General features: G+C 38.8%; 1 protein-coding gene across 1 annotated transcript; it reads left to right on the top strand.

Annotated features, from left to right (window-relative positions):
- Positions 1-1,271: 1,271 nt before the first annotated feature.
- On the top strand, positions 1,272-6,748 carry LOC149176469 (uncharacterized). The gene is made up of 2 exons (XM_089421477.1): positions 1,272-1,878; positions 2,673-6,748. The coding sequence occupies exons 1-2, from the start codon at positions 1,272-1,274 to the stop codon at positions 6,746-6,748; spliced, it is 4,683 nt and encodes a 1,560-aa protein (XP_089277603.1).
- The last annotated feature ends 9,728 nt before the right edge of the window (positions 6,749-16,476 follow it).

Raw genomic sequence — 16,476 nt, forward strand, 5'->3', positions numbered from 1 at the left:
GTTGGGTCAGTAAGCTGACCCCTTCCCTCTAACTCTACTTAGGTGATTAGCAGGGTGCTGTGTAATATAATTCATTATGAAAGCTTTTTTCTGCAACCCAGAAATTCAAAATATCTACAAGGCTACTTTTGCACGAATATGTGTGGAGATGGACTTCAATAAGGGTTTTCTCGCTAATATTAATCTTACCATTGCATACTACATCTAGGTTCAAAAGCTCAATTTTGAAAATGTTTCATTAAGGTGTAGAGTGTGTTATGAAACGAGGCATGTAATAAAAAATTTCCCTAAGCATTTTCAAAACATTAAAGATTAAAAACAAATGAAGACCCAAATGGTGGTAAGGATCTCACAACAATCACTATATAGTATACAAAAAAGAAGATTCTCAGGATAAGAGAGAACAAGAAGAAAAAAAGGAAGTAGATATTGTCAAAGAAAATGCATCAAAGGAAACGAAAATCAGTCAGGAAAATATGCATGCCAGTGAGAATCCTTCAAACTTAGTGAAAGTGGAATATCAACAAGCCCTCGTGGAAAACAAAACCCCTCCCGAATCCACAAGAATAATGTTGGAAAGGCAACTTCTTGGGTAGATCAAGCGAATGAAGAAGAATGAAAAATAGCAATGCTCACTTGTCGAAGAATGACCCATAGGAATTAATAGAAAACACAAGTTGGATTAAAGTTGGGAATAAAAGAAAAAGTATTTTTCCAAGAAAAAAAAGGTCAAACTAAATCAAATAAAAAGTAGTAAAGAATGTAATGTAAATTTGTTTGCATATTGGTGTTTTTTGGAAAAATTTAAGCTTGAAAGGGACTGAATTTTTTGTGTCATGGGGTACTCGTTTGAGGGTTTGGATTGAGCCTTTGTGCTCAATCTCAAACCTGCAAGGAATATTTGAATATGTAAAGGTTTTGGCCTTGTAACCATATTAATATTTAATACAAATCTCTAACCATTTCCTTAAAAGAAGAAAAAACTAACTAACAACCTAAACAAAAAAATAAGGATATTTTTGAATACTCAAAATAATAAGAAGGAAGGCTTTTGTTTGAGGTTGAGGAATCAAGACAAATTTGAATATGGGGGGAAATTTTTGAGCTGGAACGCTCTGCTCCCGTCCGTCTTTCTCGCGCGCCCCTGACCTAGCCCCCGGGCTCTGCCTGGTCGGGCCTCTGCGCTCTGCCTGCCGTTGTCGCTCTGCGCGGTCCCTCTCGGGGCCAGCTCCCCGTCGCTTTGTCCTTTTGTGGCTCTCAGCGGGCCTGCAATGGCAGGATCCGCTTCCCCCCTCCCCGACTCAGGGACCCCTGAAGAAATCTTTGAATCTCTGCTGTCTGCTTCTTCCGATCCCAGGCCCCGCCCCTCCCAAACTAAGTTCATTAAAAAGCTAGATGAAATGCCAGAAGTGATTCTTCCCCCCTCTCTGCCAAGGAAGTCAGCAATAGCTCTTGCGGAAAGAGGCCTCGTTGGCCAGTTCACTGGGCTCTGGCCATCGCCAAGAACCGTGCAAAAATGGGTGGAGCGCAACTGGAGCTCTATGATTCAAGGAAAGATCGCCATCAGATTCGTTGGACGCGGGTACTACACATTTCTATTTGAGACAAAAGACGACAAGAACCTCATTTTCCGAAATGGTCCCTATTTCATGGACACAAGAGGACTCTATTTGAACAAATGGACACCGGACTTCGATCCGGAAATGGACATCCCAAACGCAGTTCCCGTCTGGGTGCGCCTCCCCCACTTGCCGCTCCACTGCTGGGGGGACGAATCCGTCAGAGCCATAGGCAATGCACTTGGAAAATATATAGACAGATCAGAACCGAGAGAAAATATGCATGCATGCGCAAGAATATGTGTTGAGGTCGACTTAGGTAAAGGACTACCAGAAGCCATCAAAATCAAGGTAGACAAATGGATGCACATTCAGCAGCTGGACTACGAACAGCTACCCTTCAAATGCAAGGTATGTCATGAGTATGGTCATTTTGCAAATAGATGTAGCAAGTTAAAAGCAAAAGAAGTAGAAAACAATGAGGAATCTGCAGAGGGTGCTTGGGAACAAGTCAAACGAAAAAAATCTTCTACTACCCAGGGCCCCAGCCCCTCAGCTCCTCAACCCTCAAGCTTCCCTCCTCCCCCTCCTCCTCTCCCTCCTCTCTCATCCTTCCCCTCATCTTCGAACCCCTTTGAAACCTTAGCAGCTGTAACCCCCCCCCCCCCCCCCCCCGCCCAGCCTCTCCTCGCTCTTCCCCTCCCCCCTCTCCCTCCCCCCACCATAGAAAGAATCCTCACTCGAAACAAAGCCAAAGAAGTCAACCAGCCTTCTGACCCCCCGAGAAAAGTAGGCAGGAAATCGAACAAAGAACTCAGGGACGAGACAGCAGCAAAGGAGATGGCAACCGGAACCCAGCAGCCGATGGACTCTTATTTAGGCAAGGTAAAAGAAAGTGGAGAAAAAATAAGGGAGAAGTCAGGATCCCACCCCACAGTTGGTAAATAATGAATTTGGTCTCTTGGAACTGTAGGGGGATGGGCTCTTCCTCAAAACTAAAAGAAATCAAGGACCTTCTAAATCAGGAGCAGCCGGACATCCTTCTTCTTCAAGAGACCAAAATTACTGAGCAGGAATTTCTTCATCAAACACAACGTTTCAAAAGTTTTTCAGGCCTATCAAAAGGCTCAGATGGGGCATCTGGAGGAATTGGAACACTGTGGAACAAAAACAAATGGGAAATCATCAACTCACATCAATGCTCTTGGTGGATTAGAACAGACTTAAAGTGCAAAAGCACGCAGGAAACTTATCATATATTCAACATTTATGCGCCCAACCAGTACAGGGACAAAGCTAACTGTTGGAACTCTATAGAACAGGACATCAATGCTCTACAAAGTAACAGTTTAATCCTCGGGGGAGACATGAACCTCATAAGGAACGTGGAAGAAAAATATGGTGGAAGCTACCACGCAGACCCCTCAAGAGATAAGTTAGAAACCATTATTCAGCTTTTTAACTTATTAGACACTCCTCTGTCAAACGGGAAATACACATGGTCCAATAAAAGAACAGGAACACACAACATTAAAGAGAGGCTGGATAGGATCCTTATCCAGGAAAGCATTGCAAGTAACTTCCATTCAATCAAGAGCCAGGTAATCCATGGCACTGCCTCGGATCACAAGCCAGTGATTATTAAGCTGGAAAAAGGTGTAAACCTTGGTCCCCTCCCTTTCAAATACAACAAAAGATGGGATCACAATGAAGAATTCCGCTCCCTGGTTCAAACCCAATGGGCTAAAGAAGTAATTGGGTCACCTTATTTCGTGTGGGAAACAAAGCTGAAACAGCTCCGGGTAGTTCTAAAGCAGTGGGCAAGGGATCAGGCAGCACTAGACAGGAAAAAGAAAAATGACCTGATAGAAGAGATGGAACGTTGGCACAAGGAAAAAGAACAAATGCAATACACAGCTGAGGATCTTGAGAAGGAGAAAAACCTGTATAAGGAGTTATACAGGCAGAACCGCGCTGAGGAAGAGGATCAAAGGTCCCGTTGCCTGTGGCTGAAGGCAGGGGACAAAAACACTTCTTTTTTCCACAACAACATTAAGATCAGAAGAGCCATTAACCAAATTGACAAAATCGAAGTGGAGGGGAGAGAACTGAAAGGGCAAGAAGAATTAAAACAGGCAGCCTTTAATCATTTTAAAGGTCTCCTTACAGCAGATCCCCAACCTCATAACAGCGAGGAATTCCTCAATATAATAGAGAGCAAAATAACAGAGATTCACAACAAGGAGCTAGAACAAGATCCCACGGAAGAAGAAATCAAGGAGGCTATCTTCAACATGCAGCAAGATAAGGCTCCTGGGCCAGATGGCTTCACTATTGCTTTCTACAGGCAGCATTGGGAAACTATAAAAAAGGATTTGGTGAGAATGATAAAGAATGCCTTCAGAAATCATAAGTTGGGGGAAAACACAAAATCCTCTCACATAGCTTTGATCCCCAAGGAGGCCAACCCAAAAACTTTTGACAGATTTCGTCCCATCTCGCTCTGCAATGTCTCTTACAAGATAATCACAAAAATTCTTGCCAATAGATTAAAGAAATTCCTCCCCCTTCTAATCGCTGAAAATCAGGGAGGCTTCGTCCCAAGCAGGCAAATCATAGACAATGTCATCATAGTCCAGGAAGCTATTCACAGCAGTCTCAATAGAGGAGAGAGGGGTATGATTATCAAACTGGATATGGCAAATGCATTTGATAGGGTGGACCACTCATTCCTAAGAGCAGTTCTCAAAAAATTTGGCTTTTCTTCCAACTTCATCAGCATCATCTGTGGGTGTATATCCAACACATGGACAACTCCTTTGATTAATGGCCGCCCCAGTAATTACTTCAGAAGCACCAGAGGGCTAAGGCAGGGCTGCCCCCTCTCCCCCTTCCTTTTCATTCTCATAGCTGAGACCCTTAGTGCCCATCTAGAAAACCTTCGCCAGAAAAAAGAAATTACAGGCATCCGCATTGAAAGGGGAATCAAGGAGATAAACCATTCGCTCTTCGCGGACGACACCTTGCTCATTGAGGGAGCCTCTAGTCTGATGGCAAGGAGGTTCAAAAGAGTCCTGGACGATTTTCTTCTAGCATCCGGAGGCAAACTAAACAACAGAAAATGCAAAATTTATACTTGGAATGTCCCCCTCCTGATTCAACAAAGAATCTCTCAGATTCTTGACATTCCTCTTCAAAGAAACTGGAGTTCCTTTACTTATCTAGGCTTACCCTTGGCAAAAGAACACATCAAAGGTGAAGTCTGGACAAAACATATAGAAAAAATGAGGGGCCTCCTCCAGAGCTGGGGAGTCTCCTGGTTGAATCTTGCTGGCAGAACTGTTCTTATAAAGGCCGTCCTTTCAGGCCTCCCAACTTATAAATATGCGGTAATTATGGCACCTGCTAGCATACACAAACATATGGAGCTCATCATGAGAAGCTTTCTCTGGCAAGGTGGGAAACAGGACACAAAGAAATTCAGCCTTGTCAATTGGGAGCAAGTCACTTTGCCTTACGAAAAAGGGGGTCTGTCCATTAAAATTCCAAGCCTCTTTAATCAGGCTCTGGGTCTCAAGCTGATCTGGAAGATCCTCACAAGAAATGGCTCTTGGTGGGTGGAGATCATCAAAAGAAAATATTTGAACGGCCCAACCTCCAACATTCTCAATGACCAAATTGCAGATCGGCCCTGCACCCCAGTTTGGAGATTGATTAAAAAAGTCTTACCCCATTTCCGAGAAAATGTCTCCAAAATCCCAGGCAGTGGAAGGAACACAAAAATATGGTCTGATAGAATTATGGGGGTCAGCACAAGAAACTCGCAACAAGAATTCAGCTCTTTACAAGAATGGATGGAAGAACGAAACATAACCACCTTGTTTGACATCTCCTCTTGGATTCAAAACAGATGGAGTGACTGGAAAGATCTAAATCTCCCTCAGGATCTCAGAGACCTCTGGCACAAATTGAAGCTTTCTCTCTCTGGCTCTGCCCCAATTAATAAAGAGATGGAGGATAGATATGTTTGGGACACCTGTGGGGGCAGCTTCACAGTGAAAGAGGGATACAAATCTTTGCAAAATAAGACTCACACAGTCAACTGGCATCTGCACTCAGCAGCCTGGAAGAATGAATGCATTCCTAAAGTAAAACATTTCAACTGGGCTCTCTTAAAAGGAAAGATCTTAACAGCGGAAAACTTGAGAAAAAGAGGCATCCAAGGCCCCTCGATCTGTTGTTTCTGTAGAGCGGAGGAGGAGTCAATACATCACTCCTTCCTTCGTTGTCCTTTCGTACAAAGCTGTTGGAACCAGTTAATCAGCCCATTGGAACGGAGGGGAAACTATGAGCAGGTGCATAATCTTCAGAAAAACTGGAAGAAAGACTACCCTCTGCCCAGAAAAGGCAAGACTAACCTTATCAGAATTTGGAAATGCATCCCGGCTACTCTAAGCTGGAATATTTGGTTAGCTAGGAATCATCATGTTTTCGAAAATGGGCAGCCAAAGATGGACCAGATTGTTGCAAAGACAATAGCAGGTATCGCTGAAACTCTAAGCGCAAACCATATAACTCCCCTAGATCAGCAAGGTTGGACCCAGGAAGAACAGGATTGGTACAACAGATTCAATATTAGCCACTCCCAAAGTCTCCCCCCTCAGCTCAAAACAACGCAGAGCCACCACAATTGGAAGCTCAGAGGAGAAAAGACGGAGATAAATAATTGGATCCTCGCCCAGAATCGCCCCCTTCTCTTCTTCGACGGAGCCTCAAAAAACAACCCCGGGAACGCCGGAGCTGGTGGACTAATCAAAGACAACAAGGGGAACCTCATAAGCAGCTATGAATGGGGACTCGGGAACGCCTCCAACAATGCCGTGGAAGCTTACAGTCTGTTCTTAGGGACCGAAATTCTTCACAGGTTAGATATGAGGAACGCCATGATCATTGGAGATTCGGCCATCATTATCGCTTCCATGATCACAGGCAAGGAGTTTACAAAGGCAAGCCTCAACAGCATCAGAATGAGGATAAATGACAACATAAGAAACCTAGGACAAGTCACCTACATGCACGTGCTAAGGGAGAACAATGCTGAGGCGGATAACTTAGCCAACAGGGCAGTAAAAAGACCGCAAGGACAAGCCTGCGAAAATGGCAGAGTTTTTGAAAAGGCAATTCCGTAAGGGGCTGAATTGGCAGCTCAAGCATCAGAAATGTTCCACCCAATCTAGTCACAAACGTCATAAACATCATTCCCCCTCAGGTTCCCGGTCCCTCGATTTTCCTCTCCCCTCCCCTCCGCCGTCGTTCACCTTGTTCCTCGATCCCTGCCCCCTGCTGCATCATCCTCCTCGTGATCTCTCCCCCGATTTGGCGGGTTTCAGTCCCCTCTGCACTTTTGAAACTTGCTCAAATCTGCAGGAGGTTCCAGCCTCAGGTATTTTTATAATGCTCCCTCATCATGGCAAGCAGCCCTCGTTCCTTTATATCCCCCCTCAGGTCCCTCCTTTCCTCAGATCATCTTGGAAGTCTCAGAATCATTTGGGCAAAGCAGGGTGTCTCGAGATAGGCAGATCGGTTATCTCTCAGCATCCCCATCCTCTGGTTTCCAGAATCTGCAACCAGTGGGATCATCCGACCCTCCCCTCAGTGAACAGGTATAAAACATTTCATGTCATTATCGTTAGTTCTCTATCTTGTGCTCCCTCAGTCATGGCAGAAAATAGACAGCAGAACGAGGCTCAGGGAGGCGAGGCGCGCCGTGAAAACCCGCTGGTCAGGGTGTTAGGCAATAACACCTGCTCCCTCTGCAAGGGTCATTGCTTTCTGATAGCTCGCTTCGTCAAACATCATAATGAACTGCGTGAGGATTTCATTGCGGACAGCAGATCCAAGCGCAAGAAGCTGGAGAAACGAAAAAGGGAAATCGAGGCTCTCAAGGAAAAGTGCGAGCATCTGGAAGAGGTCGTCAAGCACATTCAAAGCCTCATGGAGAGCATGCAGGCTGAGGCTTCCACAAAGGATAGTCAGAAGGAAAAGCAGAAGGATGACCAGATGGAGGACACTGTGAACCAGTTTTGGTGTTAAACTCATGAAAAGCAAATTTTGCCTTATAGACGGCCTATTTGTTAGACAATATAGTAGATATATTTTTCAAATTACTTTACTTCAGCTAGAATCACAGAAGGCAAGGGCTGCGCCCCTTATTTTGGACTTCTTTCCCATCTACTTCTCATGCACCTTATGTAACTTTCCCTGCCTTGTGCAGTTTTTTTAATATATAAGTAGACGATCTTGTACAAAAAAAATAAAAAATAATAAGAAGGGAAAAGGTCAAAACTTAAAATGTTTTGATTTTTTAGAATGATGGTTAAACACTCCATGTTGTTAACTTTCTCCAATTTATCTTCACGAGGGCTATGCAAACTTTGTCAAAATTACAATTCCATATTAATTAAATTGTTGTTTATAATGTAAATATGGATTTGTCACCCTCAAATGCTATAATTAGTTTATTTAGTGTGAACAAGAATTAGGAAAAGGTATTGTTATCAACAATGTACATGGCATGTGGTGGGAGGAAGGTGTAGGTAAGGATGAAGGACAAAGCGAGAAGATGGGAAACAATGGTGGAGCATAGGGATCTCAGCATCATGAGTACCAATTTACAGTCTTGCATTAGAGTTTGGACCTAAATATTCTATAAATTGGGTAATAGGTTGATATTTTGTCATTGTTTTTGGTCAGTATCTGTTTGGGTGATCTCTGCGAAGGCCCAACTGTCAGGGCTGAGGTTAGTGAGTAATTTATGTAAGATTCTGGTTAGGGTGTTGGCCACAAGGGTGGTAACCAGTGGTGTGCAGTCGTGGGAGGAAGTTGAGTGTTGGTAAGGGCGAAATTTTCATTGTGCAACAAGACGTGGCATTAGGTTGATTTCTGGGAACGATCCTGAGTGGGGGGTTTGTGGAACCTTGGATATTGGTCACTCTGGTAGCTCCCTGGTGGTGAAAATGAGTGTGTAGAGCAAATCAGTGGAGGAGGGCTCGTTTTCTGGTTCCTAACGCTGTTTTCGGCCTCGGACGGGGGGTCGAGGGAGGGAAAGGCTCGAGAGGGTGGTAGAAACAAGCATATATGTAATGGTTGTGTGCAAGAGCATATGGAATTTAGGGAGGGTCTAGAAATTATGCAGAGGTGCATCCATCAGCAATAGAAGGAGGCGCTAGAAATGTAGGAGCAGTAGATTAAGAAGAAGGAGTGCATACAACAACTGGAGGATGAGGTGGATGCGTTGAGACAACAAATTGAGCAACTGAAGCTCAAAACGGTAGAGAATATCCCAAGGAATGGTGAAGAATATACTGGACTCGATCTTTAGAGTCTAGCGCCGATGGAGGAGTAATCTGTTTTCTCTCTTAGTTTAAAGATGCTTTCTAATGGCAAACTTCTTATGTAAATATTTATTACATCAGTATTGTAGAATGTATAGCCACTGGTTACCAATTATGGGAAATGTTTTTGGCTTTTTGGGGAAAATTCTCTAGGAAGGGATGGGGAACAAATGAATTTTCAGAAGCCCTTAGCAAGATCAAAATTTTGATGTTAAATCTTAATTTTGGACACAAATGGGTGTGATTTATATATAAATATACTACTCTTTCTAGTTATAAAAAAAATGTATATGGCATGTAATAATCCTTACATTATTTTTAGAGTATTCATCATTAATTTATGTTTTATATTGTTGAAAATATTTTATCTACGATCATAAAAAATTTGATTTTGTATCATGAACATGCACTCTAAATTAATGAATATTACCAAATTGATATTTTAATAGAAAGATACTATTTTCTAGTAATAATTTTGATATGCACTATTCTTAACAAAACAAAATTAGAAAATTAGAAAAGGAAAAATAAACAAGCAATTATGAATAAACATTTTTTTCAAAAAGGTTTTATTAGTGTTCATGATACCATTTAAAGCTTATATCTAGCGTATTATTTAATATTTTATGAATTAACTATTAAATTTGGTTAGTTCACAATTATGGATAGTGATTAATAATAATTGTGTTCATTATTAATTATAATATATTTTATCACCTTTAAAAATTAAATTAAAAACAGGGTGGGAGGAGCGAGAGGGGTTGTCCTTTGCCCCAATGAACAAAGAGAGTTACAGTATGTATATGGCTTAGGTATCACTACCAATAACCAGGTGGAATATCTAGTCCTTTGGCAGGGTTTGGAATAATCCATTGCAAGAAGAATACACAGATTATTGTTCCTTGGGGAATCCAAGATAGTAATTCAACAAATGGCCAAATGAAAATAAAATTGTAGCTTCTACAATCCCCAAATAGTGTGAAGGATTTCATTGCAATTAAATAATTTTGAGATAACATAGTTCTATCATGTCAAACGACATTTGAATTTGGTCGCTAATGAGTTGGCCAACAAAGGAGAAAACATGGAGCAAAGTATGTTGGACCAACAAGGTCTAATAATTTTCAAGCCCCATCCATGGCTAAGGATTTTTATTCTCAAACATACCGACAATTGCACGAAAGAATAAAGGACGGTGGGAGTCTTCGCTAGAAAATTAGTTTTCGTAATGGATCATTATGTTCTCATCTCTTGATGGTGGCAATCATCTCTAAGATAGAGCACATAGAAAGATGACCCTCCATTAATATTGATAGAGGATTGGAATTTCCACATCACACTCTCTCCCAGCTCCGACAATTACATGACAACATCAAACCTGACACATAGTGGATAGGTAGTCCCCTTTGTGATTATAACTAGAGAATGAAACCTTTAGCATTAAATGCCCCATCTGAATCAGAAAAAACATATACTATGAGTAAATGTAGGAAATCTTGTGTGATCTCATAGAAGTGATGGAAATAGATTGTTCAGAAATCCTCCTTTCGTCATTGATAGCCCTCTACGATTGAGGAGACTAGGAATTCAAAGTAAGTTTCTTTATATAGCGTTAAAAGCTAATATACAATGGCATACTTTAGGTGGGTTTGATGTAACATAAGGAAAATTTGGTGTAATAATAGTTCTTGGTTCAGGCATGCAAATGGAGAGTGATATCTAGTTTTCCCTTCTTAAGGGGAAGGAGAAATGAGCCATTAACTAGATCGGCTAACTGAGGTGATGGAATACATATTATCTATACTCAATCGTCAAAGTGAAATGAGAGAAAAAGTGAAGTACATGCAAATGACTTCTGTAACAAAAATGTGACTTGTTGTAGAAGAAGTATGAAGCACTCTAGGCAATAATGGCAGCACAAGTGGTTGTTTTAGACATAAGACTGAAGTGGTTGGAGCCTTACATCAAGCAAGGATAAGCAAGATCCCTTGCAAACATGCCATTTAGGGAGAACGTGGTTGAGGAGACTCAATGAGGCACATCCAACCAGGAACGTCACATTTGAAGAAAAGTGAAGCAGAAGCACCAGGAAAGGGTCCTTCCAACTTTTGTTCATCCAATTAAGGCTAGATGTCATGGTTTTTCTGAACTCGTGTTTGAAAAATACATTTTGATATTAGGTGTTTTTTTTAAGAAATTTAGAATATATAAATATAGTTTCTTACTTAATAGAATGCAAAGGTGGAGGAAAGGTTGTTGTTGGATATATAAAAGTTATGAAGTAGATGAAATTGATGCATATGTAAAGGTTTTGGCCTTATAAACAGACTATATTTTAATCCAAATCCTTACCCACTATATATATATATATATATATATATATATATATATATATATATGCAAACTTAATTTTTTTTTGACAAAATTTCTTCTTTACCAAATGGAAAATTTGTAATATTTATAATTTTTATTGGTGAAAAATTTAATTACAAAAAAATTATAATCATTTTTTTTAATTCTAAAAGAATAGGAGTAAATAAATTATTACTTGCTTGGTTGAAAAAAAATTACAAAATTGGATTTATGTATTAATTAGTTTATATTTTTCTTATTTATATAAATTTTAACTATAAAATTTTAATTTATTTTAAAATAACTTAAATAATAAAAAATTAAAATAATATCTTGGGGGAACCCAATTGATGATCAAAGTGATGTGAAATCACGCAAACCAAGAAATCCAAGGTTCAATCCCCCGATCAAGACCCATTTTATAGAGAGGACGGCATGATGTAGGCCCCTAGAGGTATAGTGGTAACGGGTAGAATCGACCCCATGTCACGCAAGTATGAGATTGGCCCAATTGTCGATTCCTCTTGGTCACAAAAATAATAAAATATAAATATAATAAAACTTTATCTCAACACAAAAAAAAAAATATTAAACAAACATTAAGATCCCACTTTATTATCTATATATTATTTTATAAAGCATACAAGCATACACAAGTGTAGATCGGTGGGTGGTAGAGGTGTATTTTTCAGGCATTCCTTAGGATATTGATTGTTGAAATCTCACATAACCCATATGCCATGCTTCGGGGTATGTGATGTAACATACCTGGTGCTTTAATGCTCAAGTAAGGATATGAGGTATCAATTTTTTTTCTTCTTCACAAGCATAACAATCAACTCTAATACTACTTTGTCACATACCCAACTCCCTAAATGAGTTACAGAGGTTAGAGGGTACCCACAATTTTCATTTTCTTTTTTCTAACACGAAAATAAGCTATGATACCACTTTGTCACATACCCCTACTAAATTCATCCTAACCACACTTGAAAAAACTTGATTTTCATCTCTCGTACATTTTGTCAACCACTTTACATGTAAACATTTCTTCAAATACATTGTATACAACCAATTAAGCAGTGTTTTTCTTATATACATTTTGTCAAACATTTTGTATGAAATCAAATAAGAAACATTGCTCTAATTCCACTTATAACATACTAACTGAAATATACCACTCAATCATGCAACTTTTGATTTATGCCTTTGAAGTATTTTATCAAATAGTTTGTATGCAAATTGTAATAAAACACCTTTAACACATTTCTTCAAATGCTTTGCATGCAAATAGGAAAATCCAAGCTACAATAGTACTATCATACAACACTTCTAACATACAACAATACTATCCCCATCCATGAAACAACATTTTCATTGGGGCATTTCATCAAAGAGTTTGTACGTATGAATCATTAAACCATTTAGGCATTTCTCCAAACACTTTGCATGAAAACTAATATAGAAAATTCTTCAGGGCATATCTCCTAAATTATAATAGTCAAAGTTCTAAAAATTGAACCATATGAAAAATTGTATTTCCCCTCACTATGGTCCAAGTTTCAACCTCTAGAAACTCCCAAATGGAAAGCTATAGAAGAAATTAAAGCATGACATTTTTTGTGCATGGTTTTAGGAGCATCCAGGAAGCTCAACTTTCTCTTATCATATCTCCTAAAATATCATGACCCAATATCTGAAAGTTGGACAGGATGATCAATGAGATTTCCCTTCATTGTGGTCCAAGTTTTAGCTACGAGAACCTCCCAGAAGAAAAGTTATAACATAAATTCCAACATGACATATTTAAAGAAGAATTTAGGAAGCCTATGTTCCTCAACCAATGTTGTTACAAAATTTAATACATATAAAAAGATACAACCAAATAGTATAACATTTACAACCATGATAAATTTGCTAAAGGGTAAATGCATGCACATATCAACTAGTTGAGAAGAGAAATTAAATAATCATGCATGTCACTAAACCATCTATACCGAAAATATCATTAACACAAAAATACATATTTATTTATTGTAGCCAGAAAAATACTAGAAACTAAAGTAGGATGATGCACGTTTCACCCCAACATAGGTTGAGTTGTGTTGCAATTTTTCGCACAGTTGGCCACCCCTGTGCTAGATATTGTTGCCTTGAGGGAAAAAATAAACTCAAGGATTTAATACACATTTTTCAAACTAGATTTAACACAAAAATTGAAGGCCACTCTCCTTAACAAATAAGAAAAACTTAGTCTATGTTGCATATTGTGTCACTCAAAGATCTTAACTAGTCATAAGATTTGAGCCTCTCTACATTTTTCCACCATTTCTCTTGTAAAATCTAATTTCTAAGTGAGAGGAAAAAGAATGTATGAGAGATAAATACAAGAGAGAAAAACTAGAAGCTTAAGAAATAAGAAGAAGAACCTAGAACTAAGAACCCCTTAATGGTTTCTCCTTCTTATTTTTATAAGACCCTTCATCATCCTAATCTTTTTCTAGAAGCTTATTGGGAATAACAACCATTACATCAAGGGAAAATAATATTTATTCAAGTAAGGCTAGGATTTCTCCCACTCTCTTTGCATTTTTTTTCCTAATCAAGTTTTTCCCTCTCCCCAAGGAATCATAATTTGTTGGTTGTCCCCTTTCTTCAATTCTATAATTTTTATTAATAAAAATAAGCATCACATCATATAATAGCATTTCAAATCATAGCATCAATGTTGGCACCCAACATTATATGTTCTTAATTACAATACAAAATTTAGTGTAATGAAAAGGGGTGTCACAATCTCGCACCCTTTTAAGGAACACCATCCTTGTTGTTCTACTACCTATAGAACCATTCTATGTAGAATAAGGGATATGCCACTTTTGTACAACAACCTTTTCCATGTTCTTAGTTTCCATTTCGAGCAATGTCGTTCATTTTTCATTGTCTAGTTACCTATAGACCTCCTAGCATTCCAACACATTCCTACATGGTTGTCTATTTCCTCACAAGGATTCCACAGGGAACAAGTTTAGCTCATTTTTTTCTTGGACACACCTAGTGAATTAATTATCCTAATGAGTACATACATGTATCTTTGAAAACCAATTCATTCACGTCTCTGCTTCCTTTAGGCACGCACCTTCCAAGTTCAAGCATACCCTTCTCTGCCTCCCAAGTACCTCGGGTAATCCATTCCTTGGAAAGGCTTCCTTGTACAAGAATATTCATAGGAGTTATGTAATCTTATAGCCAGAGAAACCCTATGGCTTGCTCTAAATAACACAACAAATTTTCCATAACATTACTCATGGTAATCAATGTATGTCCTAGGGTTCTAGTCTCACCACAATGGCCTTGTCCCTAGGATTTTCAACTTCACAAATGTCTTCTATCCTTCCTGGATAAATCATCATCTCACCTATATCATAAACATACAGTTTTTATGAGATTAATCATAATAATTTAAATAAAAAATTCTTCCTTTTTTTTCTTTTCCAAACCTGCTTCATATAGGAATCATATTTCATAAATATGAGATTCGTCTCATGATGTTTGACTCTTACATATGGTAATACTCCACCTTCATTATCATAACGAATTTCATTTCAGCTACAATTTTACTTTCAATCCTCCAAATAGTGGTAAGTATTCATATATAAAAAAAATATCGCAACATTTAAAACATACCTCAAAGTGACCTCAAAATTATTATAAAAATAATAATTCAATCACCTCAAATGATTTAAAAATAAAATGAAATTAAGTTGTCATTGCATTATTTATTTTCATCACAATCATTCCAAGAATTCCATAATGCATCCAAACAGTTAATGCAACAACCAAAGGGTCAAAACTGAAAGATACATATGTCTAAATTCATGAGTAATTAACTTCCTCTTTGCTTTGCAGGATGAGGGATTCATGCCACTCATTCCACTACTTAACAATTCCATAAAATTATTAGAATCTATTTCTTTTCATGGCATTCAGTCATACAATTTATTATATAATAAAAATATGCTTGCACTCAATGCGCCAAGCATATGTGACCTCATGATTCATAATATGAGTGTCATGACCAAATCATGCCATAGTTACTCGTCGATGCATCACAAATATTCTAGAAATATTTACACATTGAGGGCTTCTTGCCTTTGTTATAACCCACTAGGTATTAATGTCAGACTTGCTTTCATATATCAACAATTTCATAAAACTTTTGCATTAACTAGGAAAAACCAATCCTTTAATTATATATTCCTTACAAACAAAATCCACATTATATTATATAACCACTTGTATCAAGCTTATAAACTTTTGGGCTAATACTTATGGTCTTATCCAACATTTCAATTTATTTAACTATAGCACATATAAAAATAATGGATAATATATTTGGTTCTCAACCATTCACATGAATTAATTCACAAGAAGATACATGCCTAGTTACAATATGATGGCTCAGTTGGGGTGCTCCTTTTGAGGCTACCCAATTGAATTTTCCACCCTCGAAACTAGGAATGTCTATTTGAATTCCTAGCCCATGGAACCTCCAAAGGTTCCCCAGCCCTTCGAGCCCAAGTCCAACAATAGTTAGTGTGTGTCCAAAAAATATAGGCCCAAGATTCTCCAACCACAGCCAAAACCAAACTCTTGAGTTCTCCTTCCTTCTTTTACCCTTTAATTCTTTCCTCCACCCCTCTCTCTTCAAACTCCAATGCCAGAAAAATAAAGACAAAATACCCTCTTCTCCTCTTGTCCTCCTCCTCCTTATGCCTCCCTCACTCCCCCACTTCAAACAAATACCATTAAGGCCATGAATTCCCTCCCACGCCTTTGAATTCATTCAAAAATTTTGGGCATATTCAAAATTTCAAGATCCCTCTCCACTCGCTTAAACCCATAATACTTTTGATATCGTTTCGAGTATGTGAAAATTATCATAACCCTTTTCTACTTACATGGAACATGTTATCCTCTTGCTTCTTGTCTTAACTCGAAGCTTGATCACACTAAGGCATCAAGGTTTGCACTATTGTCAGTAATTGCATTGTGCCCTGGTCCTCATCCCTTTTAAATTCATTTAGGTTTGTCAAACTGAAGTTGTTATAATGTGTTATCAAGCATTATCTTTCCTCCAACATGCATTTCCAAGGGACAAACGTATATTT

This window comes from Pinus tabuliformis, chromosome 4_1 (assembly GCF_031772625.1).
Source record: "Pinus tabuliformis cultivar Carrire ecotype Pingquan chromosome 4_1, CPIR1, whole genome shotgun sequence".
Taxonomy (NCBI): domain Eukaryota; kingdom Viridiplantae; phylum Streptophyta; class Pinopsida; order Pinales; family Pinaceae; genus Pinus; species Pinus tabuliformis.

Bases quoted from the DNA above. Each gene is read 5' to 3' on its own strand.
- LOC149176469 (XM_089421477.1), top strand. From the start codon at position 1,272: ATGGCAGGATCCGCTTCCCCCCTCCCCGACTCAGGGACCCCTGAAGAA. The intron at 1,879-2,672 runs GTAAAGGACTAC...AAAGTTTTTCAG, and splicing joins ATGTGTTGAGGTCGACTTAG to GCCTATCAAAAGGCTCAGAT.